The sequence below is a fragment of the Podarcis liolepis genome (genome assembly GCF_965112155.1).
Source record: "Podarcis liolepis genome assembly, chromosome: 9".
Taxonomy (NCBI): Eukaryota; Metazoa; Chordata; class Lepidosauria; order Squamata; family Lacertidae; genus Podarcis; species Podarcis liolepis.
Window position 1 is genome coordinate 44576797 of NC_139564.1, and position 26679 is coordinate 44603475.

At 39.0% G+C, this 26679-nt stretch overlaps 1 protein-coding gene across 2 annotated transcripts in view; it reads right to left on the bottom strand.

The window, feature by feature from the left end:
• The window catches only part of SPOCK3 (SPARC (osteonectin), cwcv and kazal like domains proteoglycan 3), a 112423-nt gene that overhangs the window by 71340 nt on the left and 14404 nt on the right, over positions 1 to 26679 (bottom strand). The window contains exon 3 of one of the 2 annotated variants that reach the window (XM_083520318.1): positions 2695 to 2740. In XM_083520318.1, coding sequence (XP_083376444.1) covers positions 2695 to 2740 — 46 coding nt within the window. Of the gene's footprint in view, positions 1 to 2694; positions 2741 to 26679 lie in introns of those variants that run through there. The other variant, XM_083520319.1, reaches the window with a different exon arrangement.

The window sequence follows — 26679 nt, forward strand, 5'->3', positions numbered from 1 at the left end:
GTGTTTACTTATACAGCTTTTCGAATCAATTCTACCCCATTTGAAAGACTAGGTGGCTAGGGTAAACTGCTTCACCCGCCCAGGAAAAGTTTACATTGCTAGTTACTAACGTCTGTAGATGCTTAGCCCAGAACTTATTCTGGCAATTTCATGTGGAAAGGACTTATATGACAAAAAATACATGCTGATTTTCATGATAGACACAATATACTTTTGGCTTCAGAGTTGATTATCAACTTCAACACAGTACGGCAGTGCAAGAGACAAGCTTCCCTGTGTGCACAGCCTATGGAATGAGTATACCAACACTCTCAAACAATTTCCTGCACCGTGAGACTGCTACAATCAGAGGTGGATTTAGGGCAGCGAGATTGTTCCCCCACACAGGGTGCTGAGCTGAGAACATGTCTGTCTGCCTCCTTCCCAAAGCCTAGTCAGTACTTGCCTGGCTTTGGAAAGGAGATGAGAAGGGCTCTAGGACTCTGCCAGAGCCCTTGCACTTCCTTCCCAAAGCCCTGCCCCTAGCTTACCCAGTGCCTTGGGAAGGCAGGGTGAGGGTTGGAAGGGGGCAACACATTTTTAGTATAAAAGAAATATAGGTGGCCATCTAAAACGTTCTCAAAGAATCATCATAGTTAAAACAAGACGCAATACAAAGTTCACCTGCAGTGGTGGTGGGGAGAATAGCTTCATACCATCACTTTAACTTTTTTTTTTCATTATTATGTTAAATAGGACAACATGAAATGGTTTATTTTCTAAGATTGTTGTTGTTATTATTATTAACTATGGACAAACACAGTGGTTAGGAGAGTTGGAAAAAATTGTTGTATGACTGTTAGGAGAGGATCTATGTCCCCCTTAAATTGTCAGTTGAATGGCAAAAAAAAGGTGCAAATATGGCATTTTAAATATTTTAAATATTTATCATCTTCTGTACATCTACAGAATCTACAGAATCTCCCAAATGATCTGCCAAGAAACTACTAGCTCAAGAAACAGAATTCCAGCTTCCTCATCTCACCCTAAACCATCTTATGGCAGTACAGATGAACACCATGTGGTATTAAAAATGGAAACTCAGTCTGACACTGCAGCTGAGAAATAAATGCATTCAATCGAATGCAAAATTTGGGGGGGGGAAAATATACTTGCTACAAGCATGTTAGCAAGCAAACAAGAACCACCCTTAAGACCATAATATATTCCTCTAGCACATACAATCTTGAACAATTATCCAACCAAAATCTCTCAGCAGCTATTCAAGATTCAAATATATAGTCTCCCATTCAAGCTTGACTATACCAATCACATTTTGCCCCTCATCACCAAGATCATAGATCATGCATTTTTAACACCTGGAAACCCCCAAAAATCCAAACTTATTTTAAAAAATGGGAGTGGAGTCCATACATATGAAGTTTCTTTACAGATCTTTTCTACGATTGCCATCATTTATGAAAACAGAGAATTGCTAGTCTTAGTAAACTTGGGGAATAACATCATGGGATTATTAAACCACAAAGGGAAGTCACAAAGCCGTTTAAGGGCTTTATAAAGAAATTTTAACCGACTTAACTTCTCTTTTACATCATCCCACACCATTATATTGGAAGAAAGTTTAAGCAAATATGAGATGAGCTTTATTACAGCAACAACATACAACGGGTTACATAATGTTACAAGCCCTCCCATGCACATTTCTATGTAGCAGCATCTGAAATCTGCCAACTGTGGGGATGGCCATGATTGTATGGACCAGCCTTCCCCAATGTAGTGCCCTCTAGATTTCTGAACTACAATTCTCCAGTGTATTCCATAGACAGGGACGATGTGAGTGGTCATTCAAATCATCCAGAATATACCAGATTATGTGCAAATATATTGTTTTATTGAAACTAGTAACCCCTGCTAATTGACCATACCCAACTGTTACTGTTGAAAGTTATAATCCAAAACATACAAAGGAAACCAGGCAGGTAAGAGTTGCTATAGACTAAGGTCTGTGCTCTGTGGCCTCCTGCAGCCAAAAGCTTGGAAGTAACCCCAAGAGGAGCTGCTAGGAAGACGCTCTGATAAAGCCTCAACTGAACATGAAAATGATTGGGACTTGGAAGAAGGTGGCATAGCCCCAATTCAAAATCTTTTTTTACCTACCTAAAGTCCCTTCCTTCTTTCTTTTCCCATGCCTTAAATGTTGCAAATCTTTTGACCCGTATTAAATACATTCCAATTTGGTACGCTTGCCCTGTCCATTTCACCCATGTTTTCCTTATAAGGGATGAAGTAAAAATTGTTGGTAGATCATAAAATGAAGTTGGCAGAAATGCATGTATGTGGTAAAACAGATTCATATGTGGTCCTTATATGTAACCATGTACCTTGAGCTTTTCTACAATACCCAGGTTGGAAAAATACTGTGTATGAAGCAGACTTCAGTGACTATTCCTTAGATACCCTAAGTAGAGTACTCTAAAGAAATGAAGTTATGAGCTCAAGCTAGTTTTTAACCCTAACTGTGATGTCACCTGGCAGTTATATTTTTATACTTGAATTGATTTTAATTCACTTTTCAAAAGGGAGAGGGAATAATTGGCACATACCCCAAAGAGAGAAAAAAAACACATTCTTTATTTACACACACACACACACACACACACTTTACATATTATTGATATAAGGATTATTTCTTACCTTGATCAAAAGGTCTGGCTGGACTCCATGTGCGAAAATAATCATCCTGCAGCAGAAAAAAAGAAAGTGTATGTTTATTATGCAGAAAGAAGTATAAATACATGCAGAAAGAAAAAGAACAGAAATACAGAAGGAATATACAAACCTCGACTTCCTGCAAAGGGCACGCAGCAAAAAGGAACACAAACAAGAAAAAGATATAATTATCATACTGGCATACCAATTGCAGGGAATAGAAAGAACTTTGCTAATGAAGAACTAAAAGTAACTAACAGCCAATCCACAAATCTGATGAAAAACTGCTTGGGTTGACAGACCTCCATTCAGCCATAATGCTTAGCAGGGGTCAGCAAACTTTTCCAGCAGGGGGCCGGTCCACTGTCCCTCAGACCTTGTAAGGGGCAGACTCTATTTTGAAGGGGAAACGAACCTTGTGGACCTTGCTGCCAGCTCAGTCAGCCCAGTCCCGATGCCGCCCAGGCCAGCAGCATGGGCTCTGCACCCCGAGACAGAGGACGTTGCCGACGCTGCCAAAGACAAGGAGGTGGTGGCGTGAGTGGCGGTGGGGTGCTTTTGGGAGGGGGGGTGCTTTTGAGAGAGGGTGGGTCCGGACCCTCACAAGGTCTGAGGGACAGTGAACCGGCCCCCTCCTGAAAAATTTTGCTGACCTCTGCCTTAGGTGATCAGTTTAAAACACCACTCTATCTAGCTGACCTAAAGAGTTGATCAAATCCTGGTTCAATCTAGAAACAAAGCAACTTGTTTGGGACATCAGCAGGCACTCCCAGAACTGCCACTGCAGAGACCAAGGAAAGGCAAATGTGTCATCTCTGCAATGAATGTCATTACAAAAAATCTTCGTCATGCAGCAGTGAACCGTGATTTTTTAAAAAAATTAAAAATGATACGGTCAGTTACAGCATACTTTTTTATTTTATCAACCCTGATTAGACTCTATTGTTTTACTAAAAAAGGAAGTATCTCAATAAAGGCATGATTTTTGTACTTGCAAGAAGTGCCAGTGTCTCATGTTACACACAAGGAAGATTACCAGTTTAGAGAGGAGTGCTTCGTACCTCACTTATAAGCTCCACTGAAAAATATGTCCACAGATGTTTGATATTTTGAGTTGTTTTAGCAGTGATTATGGATTTACACTTTTCTTGTTGTGACAAAACATGTCTGAAGCCAAAGCTACGTTGTGCCAACTTTAATTTTTATAAGCATGTGTGCTGACTGTTTAGAATTAACAGCTATAATTTGTGTGAAGTGACAGTTGATAACATAGAATATGAAATAGATGGAAGTGATGCTCACATTTTTCTTCCTGTTTTCAATGATTTACTCCAAAAAGCTATTAATAAAATAAACATAGAATTATGCAATATGCAAGCAGCTGGCTATGAAGAAAGGTTTGCAGTAGTGTGTTCCCATCCCCCAACAATTCTATCTAAAAAAAAACTCTGCTTGGAAGCCCAATGCCAATATTGGCCTGATCTGCTTATTTCCAATATGCTCAAATACAGGTTTTCCTTTGAGTAAGATATATGCAGTATATCTTGTTCCATCAAGAAACTACCCACAGACTGTCAAAAACTTGGGGGCAGCGGCTTTTTAAGTCATTGTCGGCTAAAATGAGGCAAAAATAGTCTTAATACAATTCACAGATGGCACCAGATACCTGTGAAATGCCACAGAATAAGCTCTCATTCAAGTCGTTTACGTAGTAGATGTCAAGTCATATTTCCATATATGGTGAGAATGCAAACCTGCACAATTATTTAAACCTGTTTTTAGGTAAACAGTAAGAATTTACTGTTTAAGCAGCTATTAATCTTTTCCATGTCTGCAACTAGAAATTTATCATCAGAATATTGGGAAACAGCCAAAAACTTAACTCTAAAGGCATGACGAGATAGACTATGGATGCTAGGTCTTACAGGGAAACATCTGATATCTGAAGAAGTGTGCTTGCACACGAAAGCTCATACCAAGAACTAACTTAGTTGGTCTTAAAGGTGCTACTGGAAGGATTTTTTTTATTTTGACTATGGCAGACCAACACGGCTACCTATCTGTAAAGGGAAACAAACAGAGCATCTTAGAGCATTAAAGAACACAAAAGCCCAAAGATGATTTTGAAACTATGTGATACATGTTTATTTAATAAACTCTACACTATTGTACAAACCTGCTTAATGTTTGACTGTATCATTTACATTGTATATGCATAGATTGTTTCTTGAGGAGTGGGGTTATATGGCAACTATTTGTTATATAAGTATTTTCAAAAACTGAAAAACAAAAGTTTTGGGTTTAAAATAAATAAACTACTTGTGAAGTAACCTCTATACTGAATTCTATACTTGGGGGACTGTGTCCATCAGACTGTGGCTGACAGGAGTCAGTAAACTGGACTTTCTCATATGTCACACGGATAACTGTTTCTTGCAGGTGAATTCTAAGTCAGTTGCCTATTCATTTTAAATCCTACTTTCATAATATAATGGTCATTTACTAGAGTATTGATCTGGGTTGCCGTTCTATGATGACAATGTGAAACAGCCACTATGTGGCTCTTTACATGAATTACAACATAAAAGACCTAGATCAGAACTTCTTAACTAAAGCTATCAGCTCATTGTCTTAGGCAACATCAGAAAATGAAGGCTTTGTTCTGTGGATTCAAAGCAGCACATATTAAAGAAGACTTTCCAGAATCACCTTCCAGTAGCAGCCCTTGAAGACTTCCCCTGCAAGTGAGGGGACCATTGACCAGCATCCCATGACAAATGAAGTAGCAGCTGCCAGAAGAAGAAGAAAATCTCTTTTGTGTATGTAAAAATATTTTACATAAACACATTGACTTTTCTGGATCTCAACCTATACATTTAATAGAAGAGAAAATTTAACATGCATTTCCCTGTGCTGACAGTAGCTAGATACAAACAATGGATATAAAGATTTGTTTAGTTTTTTAACCTCACCTAGTCTCCATGTTTCACATTAAAATAAAATGAGTGGAACATATTTTTATTTTATTTTTTTAAAGAGTTAAAGCAGATCTATTGAAGAAGAGGAAGTTTGTGTTTCATTTATGCTTTCTTACTTGATGAAATAGGTAGAAGAATTTATCCATGTGCTTTGGTATAAAGTCTAGGACCATCTGATGTATTAATTATGAATCACAGCTATGTCTAAATTAAGAAATGTGCAATTGTCATTTCTCTAATAGCAGCATTTCTTTTGGTTTCTGTAGCATTTTATTTTACTTTTAGCCTATAGTGTTTATGCATTTCAGAAGTCTTGATTATTTCTTTGAAGGCTGCTATACGTATGCAAGGTCACTAGCTAAAGAAAATTATCAGAATGAGCAGTGCAATCCTAAGAGGAAGCAAGGGAGGAATGCCATGATAAGATATGACACTGTATCCCAAGCCCTGCCAGATCATGCCACCCAGGGAAGAGGCTTTCTTGTTTTGTTTTGTTTTGTTTTGTTTGTTATCCCACCTCCAGGCTGGCACAGTTGATGGGCCAAAGGATCCACAAAGACACCACTGCCCCACCCAAAATGCTCTATTTGGGGACTTGGCACACATGAGAAAACGGTTAGTAGCTTTCCACCTCTTAGGACAGAAAGCCACCTCTCTACAAGTGGAGACCAGAAAGAAAGAAATTTTCCACAGGGAAAAATAGGGTTCAGGCAGAGTAACAAGACCCACCAATCCTGCAAAAAGGCTTATTTCCTAGAAACAGGAAACACTTAACTAATCAACACAGTGATTGGCTAAAGTTTGCAAAACTGAAGCTCACAACCAATCCATTGAAAACACTTCCAAAATATTTCCAATATAATGACGATGCTCGCAACCAATCAATTTGATGCTGGTTCAGTTTTGTTCTGAATCAATTTTAGCTAACACACATTTGAGCAGGGTCTAGCTGAAGGATCAACTGGATTGTGATCCATTAGTTTAAAGCAGGTGACCATGGCAAGTTTGCTTTGGTTTAGTGCTATACCAGGGGAGGGTAGAGGTGGGGTTTCATTTGTTGCAACACAGAACAACTCTTTCCTACTCTTTAGGCTTTTTTTGACTTCACCTTTGTTCTCTTGATTTTTGCCCCCTTCCAGCCCCTAGCCTTGCTTTCTCCCATGGTCCCCCCACTCCAACCTCAGCATTACTCCCCATGCCAGTCCCTGGCTTTGCTCTTTCTTTCCACCAACATACATTTGACTTGCTAAAATACAATAGCAAATTGGACAGTGCTGCCTCAGTGGTTCTTCATCTCTACAAGAAGAAAGATCACAAGAAAAATCATTTTAACACGCTTCACTTTATTTCTTATGCATTGTTGCAAATATTAATGCATCGCAATATGTTTCACAGGGATTAACTCTGCTGTTATGACATGTAAAATTCCATATGCTTCCACTGCACACCAATGGCACATACTTAAGTTGACTGGGCAAAGGTCACATTCTTACTTGGCACATGCCAAAATCAGTAAATTCCATTTCACTTCCCAAAAAGTTGAATTACTGGTGCTAAAGGTCACTAAGCAGTGTGACTGCTTCAAAGTTCAGAATAGTAAATTATGTGGTAGGGGGAAGGTGGTCTCCCCACAAAAAATTGGGAAATTACCAGTGATTGCAAAACATTCCACTATGTGGAAATCTTTTTTATTCATTATATGATTGTGATTTTTCTTATCTCATGACTACTGTGCTCTTCATATTGTAAATATGCTTATTGCTTTTTAAGAGTACATTTATTTGTTTACAAAACCTTTAGGCCACTCTTCATTATAGTGATCAGAGGATTGTTTCCAACATGATATATAAAAACAGCAATCATACACAATCTTATTTCCATAATTATTTTTTTCTAAATGACAATCTAATGTAAATTTTAAAGTAAGCACACACTATAAAAAGTGTATGGATAACCACAACAATTTGCACATTGGATTAACAAAAAATGAGAGAATGCTGTATTAGTTCAGTTGAATTTTAACCATCATTGATCAGAAATAACATCTCTAGAGTCTCTATGGAAAAAAGAAATGACACAACTGAAAGCAGAGCTTAGGAGAACTAAAATTATATATGAAAGAATATATTTGTGTGGCATGTCATAAAACTTCTTCCTATGTCCCATCTGACATTCTTTCTTTCCTAGTACTGTAAGCCTAGCAGCATATCTACAAATTCCATAAGACCTACTATTAGGGACTTGATGCCCTCCTTTGCTAGCCTTTTGATTTGCCACCAGGAGCATTTGAAATCTATTGCCAACACAACACACAGGAACTGAACACTTGGGATCTTTTTAACAATGCATTCATATATAAATAGCACACTGCATCCAGACAACCATCCCATCAATGATTAATAGACAATTAAAATATTTTAAATATAAAACTGTCATAATTTTGACCCATATTCCTTTCCAAAGAGGACTTGTTAAGCTGCAACTGTAGAACAAACACTTGAGCTACATTTTCAGACTCCTTTTAAAAATGCATATGCTCCATTTCTGAGAAAATAAATATTTCATATCCACTGCTTCAAGGTCAGCCCATTAGTAAAGAATGTTATGTTTCATGGAGCTGGTCACTAGGGGATGAGTAATCACCTAGATAATAAACTATGTAAGACACAACTACACTGTGTCATTCTACTTTTTGCCTGGCAGCTACAATAAACTCATCATCAGAATTTGTTGATAGTATCCATCCCCTAGGAACACTAACCAACCATCAATACAGGACACACACACAAAGAGGGGGGGGGAGAAATAAGGAATACCCTGAGTGGGATATGAAGACTGGTAAATTTTGGATAGGAATAAAATTACATGGAAGCAAACAGCTCAGAATTTCATTCCTCAGATGTCATTTGATAAATATCAATAAGTATCCTTGTTTCCTTTACTGGCATACTGGTAACAACATTTTGCTACGTTCCCCCAGGGAATACTTCAGTTTCCCTGGGCCCACCTGAAACATGTTTGATCAGTTAAATCAGCCTTACAATTCAGCCCACAAAAGTTACTAGCCCACGGTTCACTCATCTGCTTTTTACTCATCAGAGCGGCTGGTTGGGAACATACAAAATAAAATGCAGTCTTGTAATACATGTTGCATGCCAGCAACATGGCAGACTCGCAAAGGAAGCCTCTTTCACCATCCCATTGGGTTTCTAGTACAGTGGTACCTCGGGTTACAGACGCTTCAGGTTACAGACTCCGCATATCCCAGAAATAGTACCTCGGGTTAAGAACAGTTTCAGGTTAAGAACGGACCTCCGGAAGGAATTAAGTTCTTAACCCGAGGTACCACTGTATAGTTTTAATTGCCTTTCTGAATGATTACAATAAGAGTACCTAGCAGACTTTAGAGATGGAGACCCACAAGAACAGGTTTGCACCTTAACAGTCAGGTATGTCTTAAACAGGCCTATAAGAGGGAAGTATTCAGCTTCTTGGCTTCCAATTGCACCAACTTTAAACTTCAAGTGTGTGTGCACGCACATGCATTTTAAAACCAGGCCTAATTAGAAACTCCCACTCCTCTTGAAAAATGGAAACTATTACATTCATCTCTGTAATTCCACAGCAATCATTTGAGCAGCCTCAAATTCATTATAATGCATTAAGTGAGGAACAATCAGTCCTAATTATTAGAAAGCAAAAAAAAAAAACCCCTTTCTTGATAGATTCCTTTTTCTCTCCTTTGCATTGCATTAAGAGCAGAGTGTCATTCATATGTGATTGATAGAAAGAACACCAACGGCATAGGCAGCAAACGCCAAGAAACAAAAACATCCCTGTGTGTTTTGAAAATGTAAATCTTGTAATCACTACAATAAGAGATCATGCACCAAATTACATTTGTTAAAGAAAAACAAATACCATAGCAACACATTGGAATGGGGTGGGGGGGCAGGGAGAGAGATTATGTAAGTGCAATTAATAGTACTATTTTAAGAGTAAAAGAAGCAAAGAAGAAGAAGCAGGCAGGTCTGAGAAATTTGACATGAACAGTAGTGGGTGTTATATTTAATTCTGGGGAAAAGGTGATATAGAAAGTTGAAGAAGTAGTGGAGTATTTGGTAGACCTAGAAAGTAGTAGAGAGGGCAGCAAGCACATGTTCTATGATTTATTACTGTAGATCATGGTGGCACAAATTAATGTGACATGAGACACTCCAACTTTTTTGACCCAGGTACCAGGCTGGTCTCAAAACCTGTACTGGAAGGCACTCGGGAGACTTCCTGAGCTCCTCACAGCTTGTATAAAGATCAGCATATGTAAATCTAGCTACCATTAAAATCTACTTAACACCTGAATGGATGCCATGGAGATAATGGGTGGGATAACTTTTGAGACAGGATTCACGTAGGTAGCCGCAGTCAAAATAAATAAAAAATTGTCCAGTAGCACTTTAGATACCAACTAAGTTTGTTCTGGGTGTAAGCTTCCGTGTGCATGCATACTTCTTCAGATATAGACAGGAGGCAGACAAGAATAGCCAGTTGACTAGGATGTTCTTCCAACTGTTTATGGAGCAAGATGGACAAAGTGGGAAATAGGCAGGAAACTCTGGGATAAATTCAATAGAATTACAGAACTATTCAAATAATAGGAATTGCTCATCTCAAAGCCCTGCTCTCTTCTTCACTGTAATGAATTGGCTAAAATGAGTACCAAAACTCTAGATTTCCAATGGTTAGTCAACTCTCCTTGGTCCAACAAGAAATTTAGTCAACACTCTCAAGGAACAAACACATGTCCATATGGACAGATATACCCTTCCCCCGCCCTTAATGTGGGTTCTGCTGCAGAATTGTCATGCTAACTTTCTGCAAGCTTTGGAGAGTAGTTTGGGGTTCTTTCACTCTTTAGATCAAGTGGTATATGTATTGCAGGATTTGCTGCTCCTTAAATTGTAATTTTGCTGGCTGAAGTAGCATTTATATATTCTATCACTTTCATTTCATGCTTTCTTTATTCCTTTTGTGTAAGAACTTCTTTTGGGCATAAGGTTAAGGGTAAACACGTATTCATAACGGACACACATCATAACTCTAGCAAAAGATCCTAAACCTCTTGGTACTGTAACAAACGGAGGGTCAGGCAGTTGTCACAACTTGACCCGATCAGCTGGCAGTTCCTACAATTGTCTAGCTGTAATGCACAACTACTTCCTGCACCTACCAATAATCTTGAAATGCTCCATTACTGTAACACTACTGTACTTTGAAGGGAAATCCAGACCTGCTCAGAAGCACAACAGCCTCTACACATTTTTGGATTACTTACTCTGTCATGACTTTAATTTCCTTAAGCAGTTTTGCATTCATCCCCTGAGAAAATTGCTCCCTATTTAGGGAGTTTGCCTGCACCCTCCTTTATGAATACTGAAGCACAGAATCTAATTTAATTCCCCACCCCCTAGTGTCTTCCTTTCTAGTTAATAAATTACTCATGTGTCATCTCATCAGTGATAAGTGAAAAAAGAAACTAATGAGGCTACTTACCTTCATGAATATAATGAGATGCCACAAGAAATGCTAGCCAGGCGACAGCTGCTTATCTCTTGCCAGTTTAAAAAGATACCTCACAGAAAACATCCTGACTGTGGCAAGTGATTTTACTGAACACACCAGCAGGCCATAGAAAGAACACTTCAGCCAGAAATGACTTATATTTTTCAATAAAATCCATATATAGTTTAAATCAAAAACAAGAGATTCCTGACACCACTTGCAGAAACTAACTTCTCCCAGCTAGTACACTTTTTCCTTCTAGCTAGGTGAATGAAGGGGAGGGAACCGCTGTAGTAGGCATGTGGTGAGTGGAATGTGTAGAGCAGGGGTAGTCAACCTTTTTATACCACCCACTAATTCATCTTTCTTGGTGGTAAAATTTCCTTACCGCCCACCAGTGCTCGGTGGAAGGAGGATTCAGCTTGTGCTGTAGAACCCCCTACCACCTACCTAGAATCTTGTGGGCGGTAGGGACCAGGTTGTCAACCCCTGGTGCAGAGGCTTGCCCTAACTCTTTGTTGCCCTAATTCACTGCATAGAGCTACTTCTCCCAAGGTTCTGTGCCCTAGCCCAGTGTTTCCCAACCTTTTTTGGGCAAAGGCACACTTGTTTCATGAAAAAAATCTCGAGGCACACCACCATGCCAGATGGGGAAAGGTCACTTTTTACTTATGTAAAAAAAAATAAAAAAACTAGTAACAGCATAGAAGGTAATGGTTAGGCTAGCATCCCTCTTCCAAATATGCTAGGTTTTTATTTGCAGGGACTGTTCTACATGGGAAAGCATTCAGCACTGTCATTCTCCCATCTGCCATCTGAATTGGTACTATTCTGGGTCAACTTACTCTGCTGCATGTGTAGATGAAAATGGCACCAAGTGTGGGGGAGGGGGCAGAACAGGTTTCAGATACAGGATATTAAGCATACACGTACTTCAGATTGAACTGGTTGCTTGCTTTGCAAGTTTTCATTTCCCAAATGACTGCCTTGGCAAGCGCAATACCTACCAGGCTCAACGCCGGTCTCGCGCTGCCGCTTCCCGCGCTCTCAAGGACCCAGGAGGAGGAAGGTGTGAAGGGAATCCCGAAGGCGTGAAAACCTCGCGCATGCGCAGGCCTTCCGCCTGCGACAGCCCAGTAGGCCGGCCGAAGCGAGCGGCGATGGGATGTGGGAGGGAGCTCGCTCACCGCCCCGCGTGTGCCTATGTGGGGCACATTACAGCCCCGTGACGTCAGCGCCACGCAGGCAGCCAGGCAGGCAGACGGCGAGAGCCCCGCGCTGGGCGGCCTCTCCTCGCCGCCGCCGCCCCGCCTCTCGCCGCCCGACTCGCCTGCCTCCCTCCCACGGCACACCAGGCAACGTCTCGCGGCACACTAGTGTGCCGCGGAACACCGGTTGGGAAACACTGCCCTAGCCCACTGCAACCCAACACATCAGGATATTGGAGGGGGGCAGGACAAAAAGAGCAATCCTCCTCTCCTTTCCTCACATGCCTGCCCCTTGTTGGTCCTATCTCATCTGGTCACCTGTGAGGTAAATGGGAGGAGGGGAGGAGTAAATGGGGTGAAGGACTGGCTGTCAAGATTTGGGGGGTGAACACTGGCAAATACACTTTCTGAGCCCTTTAGCTCACCCAAGCTTTTCTGATATGATTTCTAAGTTCGTCCAAAGAGAGCTTCAAAAACCCACTCATATTTAACAAAAGCAGCTATGGATGTTACAGTTAAGTGGTTCATCATACAACAAGTTTATCACACCATTTGTTTAAGGGTAGCATAGAAATTCAATATACAAACAAATAACTGCCATTGGCCAAGTATTAACAGTAGCAAAACCTTTCAGAATTTTTCATTCTGTGAAACTTAAACCCAACTTTAGCCTTGCTCTATTGTCTATTTTAAGCAATATTTTTAAAGGGACTACACAAAGCATATACATTATCTCAGTCAAATGCAGCCAGACATGAAATTATAACAGTATGAAGGAAAAGAATATTATCACAAGCAACAGTTTTATCATTTTTTCTCTTCCTCTATTTTTACTTCTTTTCTAATTTTTTTGGCTTTCTTGAAACAAAGATGCAATGCAGACTGTAGCTGACTAATTAAAAGTATTGTGGAAAACTATTTGTTTGATAATAATGAATAAACAAATAATTATTCATGTTGATTCAGAAATGCAGATTGCCACTTAACAATGTACAGTGTTACACTTGTCCATATAAAGAAAAATATGGTCCGTAGTTATTATTGCAATACAGCTGTGAAAAAAGACTAAACATTTTAATAATGACTGGGTGCATTATAGATACATTAAAATTACTGAGCATGAAATCTGACTTTACAAAATGAATTCTTTAATAAGTATTCAGATTTTTGTCATTTCATTCAGCTCCACAATCAGATTGAATTATTGGATTTCTTATTATATGGCTGGCTAAAATATTGACTTTCCAAGGATCTATATCCCTTGAGAAAACACTTAAAAGAGTTCAACGTATAAATAGAGTTTTATGACACAAGAGCCAGTGGACTACATTGTGTAATAATATATTCATTTGCATGAGTAAGATACTTTCATGCTCCTTGAAATCTGGAAAGGAGCAGACTCCTCCACAAAATCACTGTGTGTGGTAACACCAGGCCCCAACTGTAATTTACCATCCTCCTTTTCAAACTGATCAAAGAAATCTTGAAAGGAATACTAAAACCAGGAAGAAATTGCTTAATAAAATCAACGATTTCAATTACCTTCACATAGACTAGATAAACGCATATTCTAGTCACAACAAAGAGTAAAATTTCAAGATACCTAAATGACTGCCCTAGAACAGTTAGTGAAAAACTGACCAGAGGGGCTGTGAAGCTGGACTTAATGGCACCCAGGACCTTTTTGTGAGATGTAAATGTTGTTGAACTGATCGGGAACAGTGACCATGGTGCTTTCAAATTCAATTGGAGAATTGCCAACTGATGTCCAACACAGTCACATTTGACTTCAAAAGAGAAAAGTTTCCCCAAATGAGGAGATAGTTGAAAAAGAAAGGCAAAAGGATCAAATCTGTCAAGAATGCTGTGGGTTGGGGCACAATAATAGAAGCTTAGTTAAAATATATAATGCAGCTCAGGGAAAAGAAAGTGCCACCAGGACATCAATACAGTTAACAAGAAGCCAATGAAACTATTGTAGACAAAAAGGCTTCCTTCAGAACATGTTAGTGTCATCCAAATGAGGATGCCACAAACTTTGGCAAAAGAAATGCAAATATTCTTATAAGGTTTTTATAAAGTTTTTATAAAGTTTTCCAAAAAAAAACCCCCAAATTTAACAAATCTCAGATTAGCAATTTTAACAAATCTCAGATTAGCAATTTAAAAGGGGTGCTAAAAAGCATTTGAGAATATTGCTAAAAATAGGAAGAACAGCAACATAAAAATAATAATAATGCATTAGTAGCAGTTGACCAGCTAGGGAATACCTCTGGGTATTAATGGACTCAAAGGTGTGCTAAGGGAGCAGAAGGAGGTTGCAGAAAAACTGAATGAATTCTTTGCATCTTTCTTCACAGTAGAAGATATAGGGCAGAACCTTGTGCCTGAGTTGCGAGAACAGACTAAGTTCTAGGCCAGGGGTAGGCAACCTAAGGCCCGTGGGCTGGATGCAGCCCAATTGCCTTCTCAATCCGGCCCACGGACAGTCTGGGAATCAGCGTGTTTTTACATGAGTAGAATGTGTCCTTTTATTTAAAATGCATCTCTGGGTTATTTGTGGGGCATAGGAATTGGTTCATCCCCCCCCCCCAAAAAAAATATATAGTCCAGCCCACCACATGGTCTGAGGGACGGTAGACTGGCCCAAGGCTGCAAAAGATTGCTGACCCCTGTTCTAGGCCTTACTGATGAATTTAAAACTGGCAAATCACCAGGTAATCACATGTATACTAATGTGTTTTAGAGGTAACCGACCAAGAATGAGATCCTGAGGTTGTACTGGATGTTGAGCCAGTGTGCGACAGCTGTGAGAAAAGGCCAATTCTGTGTTAGGGATTACCAGGAAAGGGACAGAAAGTAAAACTGCCCATGTCATAAAATCTATGGTGAGTCAGAACTTGGAATATTGTTTACCATTCCATCAGTCACCTCAAAAAAGATATTGGATAGCTTGGAATGTTAAGAGAAGGACAACGAAAATGATTCCATGGCTGGAGTAACTTCCCTATAAGGAAAGCTTGCAACATTTGAGGCCTTCTACTCTAGAAAAAGAGTGAATAAGGGGCGATGTAAAAGATATGTAAGTTCTGCGTAGTGTGGAGAAAGTATATAGGGTGAAATTTTCTCTCTCTATTTCTTTTACTTGAACCTGGGACCATCTGATAAAACTGAATGTTGGAAAATTCAAGACAGACAAAAGGTAAGTACTCCACACAGCTCCAACTTAAACTATGGAATCTATTCCCACAAAATTCAATAATGGTGATTACCTTGGACAGCTTTAAAAAGCATATTGACAAATGAATATAGGATAAGGCTACCAATGACTACTAGCCATGACATCTATGTTCTACCTCCACTGTTGGAGGCAGTATACTTCTGAATACCAGTTGCTAGGAATCACAGTTGGGGAGAGCACAGTTGCACTCTGGTCCTGCATACAGGCTTCCCATATGCATCCAGATAAGACATTGTGAGTGTTGGACTATGATGGGCCTTTGGTCTGAACTAGCAGGGCTCTCATGTTTCTTTTAAAGAACTGTTTGTATGTGCACGCACACACCCACACCCCTAGCATTGGCACAGAATCCAACCTATAATTTATACAATGTTACTTTTTCAAGAAAATGGATTATATCATCCATTCATTCTGAAACAGAGAATAGTACCAAAAGTTTCTGAATGGTGCTCTCAGAAAGAGGTCAAACTGACATTTGTACAACGATTAATTCAACTCCTGTACTCATATCCTTTATATATGAAACCTTGCTGCTGTGGAACACTCCCCCTCTCTCTCTCTCTCTCTCTATATATATATATATATATATAATCTACAATACCGATGAAGATGAAGAGTTATTCCATTTGACATTTGAAGTCTACTTTTTTAAGATCTGTAAATGGAATATGTCACTCAGCATGAACTAGATTTTTTACCTCTTCTCCAATCCTTGATTTAACTCCTCTTGCTAAATATGAACAGAATATCTACCATCCTTAAATGACCATGCAGCTGATTCTTTGGTTGTTGTTTTTAAAATCAATGTTCATTTTTATTTAGAAAGCACTATAGATCAGCACATTACTATTTCCCCCCTAAGTGATCAGTGTTATGGTCTGGTCAGATATGAAACACCACTATTCTGTTTCTCCGACTTAGTGTCAAGTAACTGCAGACTCATCTCCATCACTAACATAAGTTCAATTACGCATCTTCTACAGCCATCACAAATCTCCCTAATTCATAGGAATTCTTCTGCTGCAGTGGAGATAGACTGCTATGCCAGGAAGTATTATGATAGTATGAGCAACCTCCAGATATGAAGCATTTTATTCAAGCAAGCCATTTGCAACTAGGAGGTAGCAGGGATGGTGGTTGTTGCTTATAAACTGCTGGATATAGCTACAAGCATCGTCATAAATACCAGCCTTGCAAGGCCATAAAAATTGTCAACCCATAAAATTTGTTACTAGCCCATTTGCTATGCACACAGGTGTATTTTTCAAAGACCCTTTAAAACATTTACATGTGTAATCCTACACACACTTATTCAGGTATTTCTGCAATGTTCAATTGGGTCTCAGTACATGCAAGATTGCAGCTTTGAACTTATACAATTGGACCCACACCAGTTGCAAAACGCACCTGGCTCCTTACCAATGCTTTACAGTAGTCTAAATTTGAGATTACCACATACAGCAGTGGTAATTTGCAATCCTAGTGCAAGAACTGAGGGTATTTCTACATTTTTTTATTCCCAAGCCTTTGAGAAAAGGCAGGCTAAAAACCTAAAGGACATAAATAGCATTTTCCCCCCAATACTCAAAAGGAGATTTGTAGCTATTAGTGCCAAGAAAGTTAGCCAGACAAAAACTGTCCACAATTAAGGGAGTGCCACAGAATAACTAGCCAGGGGCACCTGGTACCCTAGTAGCCATATGCTACTTCTATGCAAAAGATGATTAGTAGTCTACCTAAGGCTGTTAGCTCCCCCTCTCCCATCACTACTCTTAAGATCCATAAAAGTTGCCCATTCTGTACAAAGAATTTGCATGCCCCCCCCCCACAAAATGGCAAAGATGGCAAGGAAGAGAAGTTTAGAATACAGTAGAGAAGTATAAATTATTGGCTGGCTGGCACAGGGGGGGTATGCAGCTGTGTGGGAAATGCACTCTCACTCATTCCAAAACTTTCCTAACCCTAACAATTTTGTTTGTGGAAATTGCTTAGTGTTTTGTAATAGGTGGTCTAGACAAAAGCATATGCCTCTAGTATCAAATATTCTCTTTCAAAGACTCCTCTGTCCACTGGCAATTAGCAGCTAAAAGCAGCAATTAGCGCAGTATAGTCCCTCTAGCTGTAGAATCACACAGCTAGCTTAAGGAAATGTGGCACAGCATCTAGTAATTCAAAAATTCTTTGACATTTCTTAACAGGCTACCATATGTAACATAATTATAACATGAACATATGACAGCTAATCAGAGTCAGTGAGGTTTCAACAGTTAAATGGGACTAAATATCTAACATTCCTTAGGGCAGGCATTTTATTTTCAAACTACTGTGCATTTAAATATAGCTGTGCCATCATCTCCTTTTCAAAGAATGCTATATATAGAATTGGATTGCTTAGCAGCCATTGGCAGTACACAGGTAGATAGATATAAGTAATAATAAGCTTATAAAAGGCATAGGTTAAAAACAACTTTGCAACTTTCACACTCTGATAACAATCTCTTAAGTACTTTAAATATCTTACTATCATGATGGTACAGCTGTTATAATTGATAGCCTGGCTTCATCTCTCAATTGCCCATTGTCTTGCATATTTGTAACCTTCAGCACAGGAATGCAGATAATGAAGAGCTAAGAGTGGGGTTTTGCAGGATAAAAGACAGTGGTCTCTTCCAGACTGTCTGTATTTTATGGAAGGGACAGGCATCAGTATATGTAGGAAGGGTTAAATCATAATGAAAAAATGATTGAAGTGCTCTGGGATAACAAATCCACTACAGCAGACTTTTTGCAGTTAAGGAAATGTATGGAAAAGTATGGGATAATGATCAATGGATGGGATTATGTGTGACATCACTGCAAAGAAAATAAGAAAGAATGCTCAATAAAGAGTAGTGATTGTATAACTTCTGCTTAAGCTTTGTGCAAGCAAAAAAGAATGAGTGTTCAACTAACAAGTCATTTGGAGGAGACCATAATACAGAACTCCTCTTGCAGAAGAACAGCAGACATTGGTAATGATTCCCCTCCTCATCAAAAAAAAAAAGGGGGGGTGAGTATTTCTGCAGCAGATTCCAGCCTATCAAGAGATGCAGACACTACTTTTGGGACCAGAATATATATATGGTATATATTGGCTAAAAGGAAGATTCCCAAATAGGCTCAGAATGCAGTGACAGCCTGGCTCCTCCTGTCCTCTCACTCCAGTAACCCAGTAGACCAGGGAGGAAGACGCTGTGGCTCTCCAGATGTTGTTGTTCTCCAACTCCAATCAGCCCAGCTAGGGTGACCAATAATCTAGCAATGTTTGAAGGGCTACTACTTCCTCATCCCTGCATTAGACAGAAGGACTCTGAGCTCCCAAAAACAAATCCTTTAAAAAGAAAAGAAACAGTGCACAGAGTCAATAATAAACAGCTGAACAAAGAATGCTAAACCAAATCATCCATTACAAACCTAGAAGACTGGAATAAACAGTAAAGGTTGAACTCCACTTGACACCAAAATGACAACATTGTTGGTGGCTGGTGTACCTGTAGAAGAAGTTCTATCCCACAGAATCACCAGACAGGAGATTGCTTTTCATTTGCCACCTATCTTATCTCTAAAAGCAGAATACCCCAGACCCAAGCAGCAAAAGACTGCCAAGGGCAGAACTATCACTTCATATCCATTTCTGGGAACTACCTGAAGTTGTTTCAGAACTGGTGAGATATGCTCCATGTGGCTCATGCCAGTCAATGAATAGCTGTGCCTTTTGTAAAATGAAGTTTCTGAATGGTTTTCAGATGTAGCTTCATGTACAAACACCCCTCCCATACACAGGTACTGATGTGTTTAAATCTATTTTAAACTAATTTTAGCAAACTGCTATCTTTGAATTAATTTATTCATTCATACCTGACATACATTTCCTCACACAGTGATTTGATCACCTATTTTCAAGAGCAGATATATTGTAAGCTTGAAAAAGTCCACTTATTCAAGAAACTGAAGCAAGATGTGAATACTTTTCTATACAATATGGCCTTCCTTAACATCTGAAAACAGAGTGGACTCATTCTTCTAATGGAAGTCCTATTTAATTAGCAGATTAACATCAAATTCTGAAAGTGCATTTTGCCTATATCAGAGTGATTTCTCCTACACCTGGGTGCTCTCCCTGCCCCTAGGATTGTCCTAATTTTGGTCATTAACAGCATCCTCAAATATTCATTGTTATAACCATTCATGTAAATTATACAAAGATAAATAACTTGAAAATGAAAATTAATCTAAGGAAGAAGATTTAAAGAAAAATTATACAGTGGTCAAATAATAATGATCCTAAACACTTATCTACCATGGGATCACTGGCTTAGTTCAGACATAATGCCAGCTCATAGTTCGCTTTTACATAACCTTCCCATGTCTGCATTTCCCACTTATATTACTACTTTTGCAGTTTCCCACTAGAGCTGAACAAACTAGTTTGTGCAAACCAGAACTAAAGTTCTGAAAATTTGGTTTCTAAGCTCAGGTTGGCTCAAACTGCAGTTTGTCTGCAGGGAATGAAGAAGCCCAGAGCTCTTTCATGTTCTTTGGTATGGTATCTGAACAGAGCCATGATTTGACCTTGGACACTCTTTCAACCTGTTATCCACCTATAAAACAGAATTAATAGTCTAATCTTACTCAGAAGGATACAGCCTGCAAAGTTAACAGTAGTAACTAGTACTTCTATTGCTCACCAAAACTGACACACAACTTTATTGCCTACTCATATTGCTTAGTTTCTCTCTCTCCCCCCCCCACCCCATGGAAATTTAACAATATGTTGTCCTGGATATTGATACTTCCCTCCACACAGACTGTGGGTGATATATTTGTACTTGCTTATAGAAAGCCAGTCACATCGTCAAGTCACAGAGCAGGGACACAAGCACAGGAATCAAACATTATGAAAGGATAGACCCTTAGCCAGTTGGGTTATTCCTATATTGTTAACAAACCCAGGTGTCAACCCTGTGTCAATATCTACTCAGACAACAGCACTGCTGGACCTAATAATGTCAGCTATGACATCAAGAGCTCACTAATCCGCATCTTCCAATATGATATGTGTGGTTATCAGCCAGAAATGCCCTTCTGCATTCTACATAAGACAAACAGGTCAATCTTTACTTAGGTGTCTATGTAATGCAGAAAGTTGCTGCTCTATGAAGTGTTTCATGACCATTAATAATAATTGGAAACTAAGTTTAGGAAAATATTATTGAAAATCAATTTAAGTGTTCATATTAAAAACCTGCCAAACATATGGTGTTAATTTTTTTGAAAAAACAGCATTCATTTTGATGTTAAAGTTATTACTGGGCTCAATGGAGCATTAATTTTGACAGGGCTTCCAGAAACAAGACTAGTGCATTGTAACTAAGAACAATATGATTCCTCAGGGGTGTGGCAGGTGTGAGAAGGACCAGCATAGAAGCATATACAGTGGTAGCTCAGGTTAAGAACTTAATTCGTTCTGGAGGTCCGTTCTTAACCTGAAACTGTTCTTAACCTGAAGCACCACTTTAGCTAATGGGGCCTCCCGCTGCTGCCGCACCGCTGCCACGCAATTTCTGTTCTCATCCTGAAACAAAGTTCTTAACCCGAGGTACTATTTCTAGGTTAGCGGAGTCTGTAACCTGAAGCGTCTGTAACCTGAGGTACCACTGTAAACAGTTAGTATTCTAGGCATAACCAAATTTCATTGAAAGAAGTTTATCTGTCAGTTTGGGCTTTCTCTTCTTCCTAGCATATTCTAAGGATTGGACAAATTTTAACAGTGGAGTGGGAGAGACAAGAAATATAAAAATTCGTGGAGTGGAAGACATGGAAAGTGGGAAAATCCCTGTTGAGCCTGATATGTCCCTGGGCAAGCCACTGTCTCTGAGGCAAATCTAATTTATATTGTTAAGAGCATCATGGAGATAAATCACAAATCATTTTTATTCATATTCTGAGTATTACATAAATAACTGAATAAGGTATTTTTTATAAAGAAGGAAAACAAAAGCAAAATACAGCTGTAAGAAAGTCATTAAGCAATTTAAATTGCTTAAACCTACAAGCTTATGCCAGGTGAAACACATAACACAGATATATCAGGATCAAAATGAATAATATTTTACAAATGAGAAAATCATGCCAGTTCTAAACTGTTGCTGTTTGTTCTCCTTATGTTAGTTCCCCACCAACCTCATCATCATTCTTCCACTAAAAGCCCCAAAACTTGCATTTTTTCCATGACACATAATTGAAACATCATACAATCTCATTTACTTGTCTGCTGCTGTCACTGTGGGAGTTTTTATTAATGGTTATATCACTTCACTCTTTGTTGCTCATAAAACTAAGAACTTCTAAATTTCATATCCTAAGCTATAAATACGAAAACTGCTATAAAATGTTTAAAAGGTAAAAGGTAAAGGAGTCCTGGATGTCTAAGTCTAGTCAAAGTTGACTATGGGGTGCAGCATTCATTTCGCTTTTCAGGTCGAGGGAGTCGGCATTTGTCCACAGACAGCTTTGCAGGTCATGTGTCAAGCATGACTAAACTGCTACTGGTGCAAGGAGGACCTTGATGAGTGCCTGAGTGCACGGAAACATTGTTTACCTTCCTGGCACAGTGGTACCTATTTATCTACTTGCACTTATATGCTTTCGAACTGCTAGGTTGGCAGAAGTTGGGACAAAGCAAAGGGAGTTCACCCCATCATGCAGATTCGAAGCTCCAACCTTCCGATCGGCAAGCCCAAGAGGCTCAGTAGCTTAGGCCACCCGCGTCCCTTTATAAAATGGTTAACAGGTGCTAAATCCTAATAGTATAAAAAAGCCATTGGTTCTCCAGTCAGAGTAAAATGCAAATTAAGTAAACATTATTTCATCTCTAAGAACTAGAATTAACTGTTATAATGGGACATGCTATATTTACCCAAATTATTTTCAGGAAAAACACCTATGGGAATGAAAATCCATTTCTATCTCTAGGATTTGGAAATTAGTTCCAATGCAGAGAGGATCTGGCACTGCAGTTCAGATCCATAGGCTTGCAGAAGCACAGCATATATTTATTTTTTCGTAAGCATTTGTTGACACACAGGATGGATAGATAACTGATGGCTGTGATTTCATTATCAAACGAAAGGGGAAAGACATGTCAGCCATCAAAGCCCCAGTGGTGTGCGAGTATTTCACTGTGTTATATATATCCTTCCTATCTTTTCCCTACACATCTATGCACAAATTCCTCCCTCTCCAGTCAGAAACAGGAACAGGTATATCCTACCCACATAATTCTTACATTAGCAGGATGTAGTGACACAGAACATGAAGAAGGGGTGGCCATCTCCTTTGCCAGCATCTATCTTATCTGTGGTTAAGAAAGTATCCAAATCATCCAGTGAGTTCTAGATCTTGTGTTTTTTCTTCAAATAACAAGAGATGATCCTCCTAAGTTCTACCAAGTACCTCACAGAAAATCTTCATCTTCATTCCTTTAAAACAGAGGAACTTGTGATTATAAAGTCAGCCTCCCTATTCACATCAGCTCCAGACAGCATGGACAATCATCAGGGAGTCAAACATCAAGAGGGCCATAGGTTAGTCATCTTTGCTTTTTAAAAACCAAGCTGTTGAGTCACTCTAGCTTAGAAAGCATCAAATGGAAATTGGTAGAGGGAATGTCTTTTGTTCATGGCTATGAGCTGTCCTACCAGTAAACTGACAAAGATGGTAAGAACTGGCATGAGTTGAGAGAGAGAGAGAGAGAGAGAGAGAGAGAGAGAGAGAGAGAATTTGTTTCAGAGTACAAAAACAATACCTGACTGCAACATGTTCAAAGGAAGAAACAAGGAAATGGCAGCCTTGCAAAAAATATTAGATACATTCAATCATTTAACAGTGCAACTTCAGCTTTTCATCAGCTTTTCTTCAGTGGCTTTAAATACATCAGTGAAGAATTTTGTATATTTGATCTTGTAAATGGAGTGGAGGATTTAAGAACCTCCTTAAGAAAAAAAGTACATTGATAAACAAAAATAAACTTGTGGGTATTCACATTTTGCCTTCGTAAGTTTTAATTCTTTCAGTTAACACAAATACAACGTTTTGGGAGTCATAATTTGAAAATGAAATATTATTTAAACTGAGCTGGAGGTTTTCCTTGGACTTGGAACTCTGAATGATTGGGATCCATAACAGGGAAGCGTTTGTATGTACAACTATATATCCTTCCCTACAGATGTTCACAGGGTACATGTGAATGTCGGGGACAGTGTTCAAATTTATACCAACTACCATAAAAATTGTTAAAGGATAAAACAATACTTTGTAAACAATTGCAATAATTATCATTTTTGTAACTCAGCAGTACTGCAAAAACTGCTTAGCTACAGAACAGGGTCTTGAAAGTGAGAGGAATGCAAAGGAATGTCCTCCTTTCTCCCTCCACTGTTCACAAAACTTCACAATTACCTAGCTGTACCATAGCAGACCTTTACCTTATTTTCACAATTTAACCCATTTACAGAAACATTTGCATGCTGAAAATCTTGAAAAGATGTATCAAATGCATGCTGTACATAGTTATAAGAAATCTGGTGCAGAAGACCACTGAAATGTTGTCTCAGTTCACTTTCTAGATTTTCACCATGGTTTTTTGTTTGTTTGCTTGTTTTAAAGGTATGTCACTGTACACTAGAGATCCTTCTTGCTTCCAGGCCACAGATCTATCTTGAACCTAGTAAATAACCTTTGAGAGCTCTTCATGTACCAACAGCCTCTCAGGTGACTTTCTTCCCACAAGGTGATGTGTAATACATGCAATACATAGTACAAGACGATGAGAATGCAACTGTTTGTGCCCTTCTGCTTGAATAAATGCTATTGCTGTATATACTCCTACAGAATGTAGACAAATTAGCTAACTCTTAACGCATCACTGAAGCAATTTCCTCTGCACATTCAGATTTAGGTGTTCAGTTACTGGGAAAGATTCTGTTTTCTGGACTAGAAATATTGCTTCCCAAATATTTACTCTGTTGTTTTATTTACAAATGTGATGCAGTAAGAACAGAACTATTTCTCGCTTTAGCAGCCCTAAACTCTGCTCTGTGATGTACTGTAGTATTGTAATAGCTACATAAACCACTTCCTGGCATTGAAATTTAGATACAACTGTGTGCTCTTGAAATTTTTATAAAGAGACAAAGTTTCAAATATTATACTGCTAGGAAATCTTTCAGGACGCCAAGAATTCAGAAAGCACCACATGGAAACATACTTGGCTCAGTTCAGATGCTCATATCTCATTCTTATTGCATCAGGGTGTGCTTGAGGTTTTCTCTCTCCATGCACAGCCCCTTTGCTCTTACCCATACATAAGCCACAATTAAATAAGGAAGTCCACAATTAGCCACAATTTCACCAACACTGCAAAACTAGGGTTTCCAGCTTCAGAACAAACCAGGCTATTAAACTAACTTCAGACTTCTTTTTCATATCCTGGCTTATCCCAGGATAATCATTGTTCCCAGTTTCTTGTCTGATTGCTATGCAGCACGAAGTATTGTGTGAAGCAGGAGCATGCCTGGCCAAAAAGTCTGCAGACTATCTCAGCTTAATATGGCAAGATACAATAATCCAAACACGTTCCCCAAATGACAATCTGGCACAATTCAGGAGAAGGTGAGACATCAGCTGGATGGAACTTCAACATGCACTGTAATCATTCAAGTTGTAGAGAATCAGTAAGGATAGAATGAAAGGGGTTGTCTAATATACTATTTGGTTTGTGAATGGTTGACTGTATGACGTTAAAAGGTTACAAGCTTACAATTGAATCTGGAAAACATACTGAATATGTGCTCTACTGTTGGCAACCTGCCAAGAATCATCAGGTTAAAATTTGGTAATTTTACAGTTCCAAGGAACTGGCTATTTGCATTGAGAGGTTTACTGCTATTTTATACTGCATAGTGCTTTTAGACCAGAATTGTGTGTGGTGGGTTGGACAGAAGGACAGGCAAGGATAGGTTCATGGAAGAACGTTCTATCTTCACTCACTGGTTTTCAGTTAGGAACCAATGAGCTGCCAGAACACCAAAATGTAATTTGTGATTGGCTGGAAGGTTGGAGCCAGAGAGAATAAAAAGGGCAGGATGACACAGTGAACATCAGTTGAAGACAAATGCCAGAAAGAGCCAAGACTGAGAGTGGGATAGTTAGGGGGGGGGGCAACAGATTGGCAACAAGCAGCAGCTGCCCGAAAGCAGAACAACAATGCAACTGCTGATAAGGTCTGCAGGGAGAGGAAGACTCCATTAATGCCCTATATGAGAACTGAAGCCGGATGATAAACTAAAGACAGCTGATCTCAAGAAGCTACAAGTCTTCAAGCAACTAAAAAAATTTTGTGATGCATTCTTATGCGAAGACTTAAGAATAAGATATCCAATGAATGCTAACTGGTGGGAAATTAGGACACAGACTATTGGCTTTTATTACAAAAGTAAACTAGCTTGAGCAAACAGATACTTCTTTAAGGTAGCATCACTATTTAAGCACACAACAACCAAAGCTTAGTTTTATTATCAAATCTATTAAAGAATTATATCGTTTTTAAAAAGGTTTTAAGTAATATATTTGTTTCATTTTTGAATCTCCTGATCTCTTGGTCTTATGGCTATAGCCTAAGCCTATAGGCTGAAGGCCAAACCGGAGTGTGTGGTTAAAAAAACTCTCAGGTTGTTCTTGACTAGAGCTCATAATTAGCAAGTAGACAAAAGACATTCAGACAAAATGCCTACATAGTCAAACTGCTACATAGTTCAATGTGGTGTAGGAATCAAAAATACTGGGGAGGAGTGAAGCAGCAGCATGCAGCTTTCCAGGAACCCACACATTCATGCGGTCATATTAAACCACAGCTTGGTTGACCACGGTGTACAAACAAAGCAAG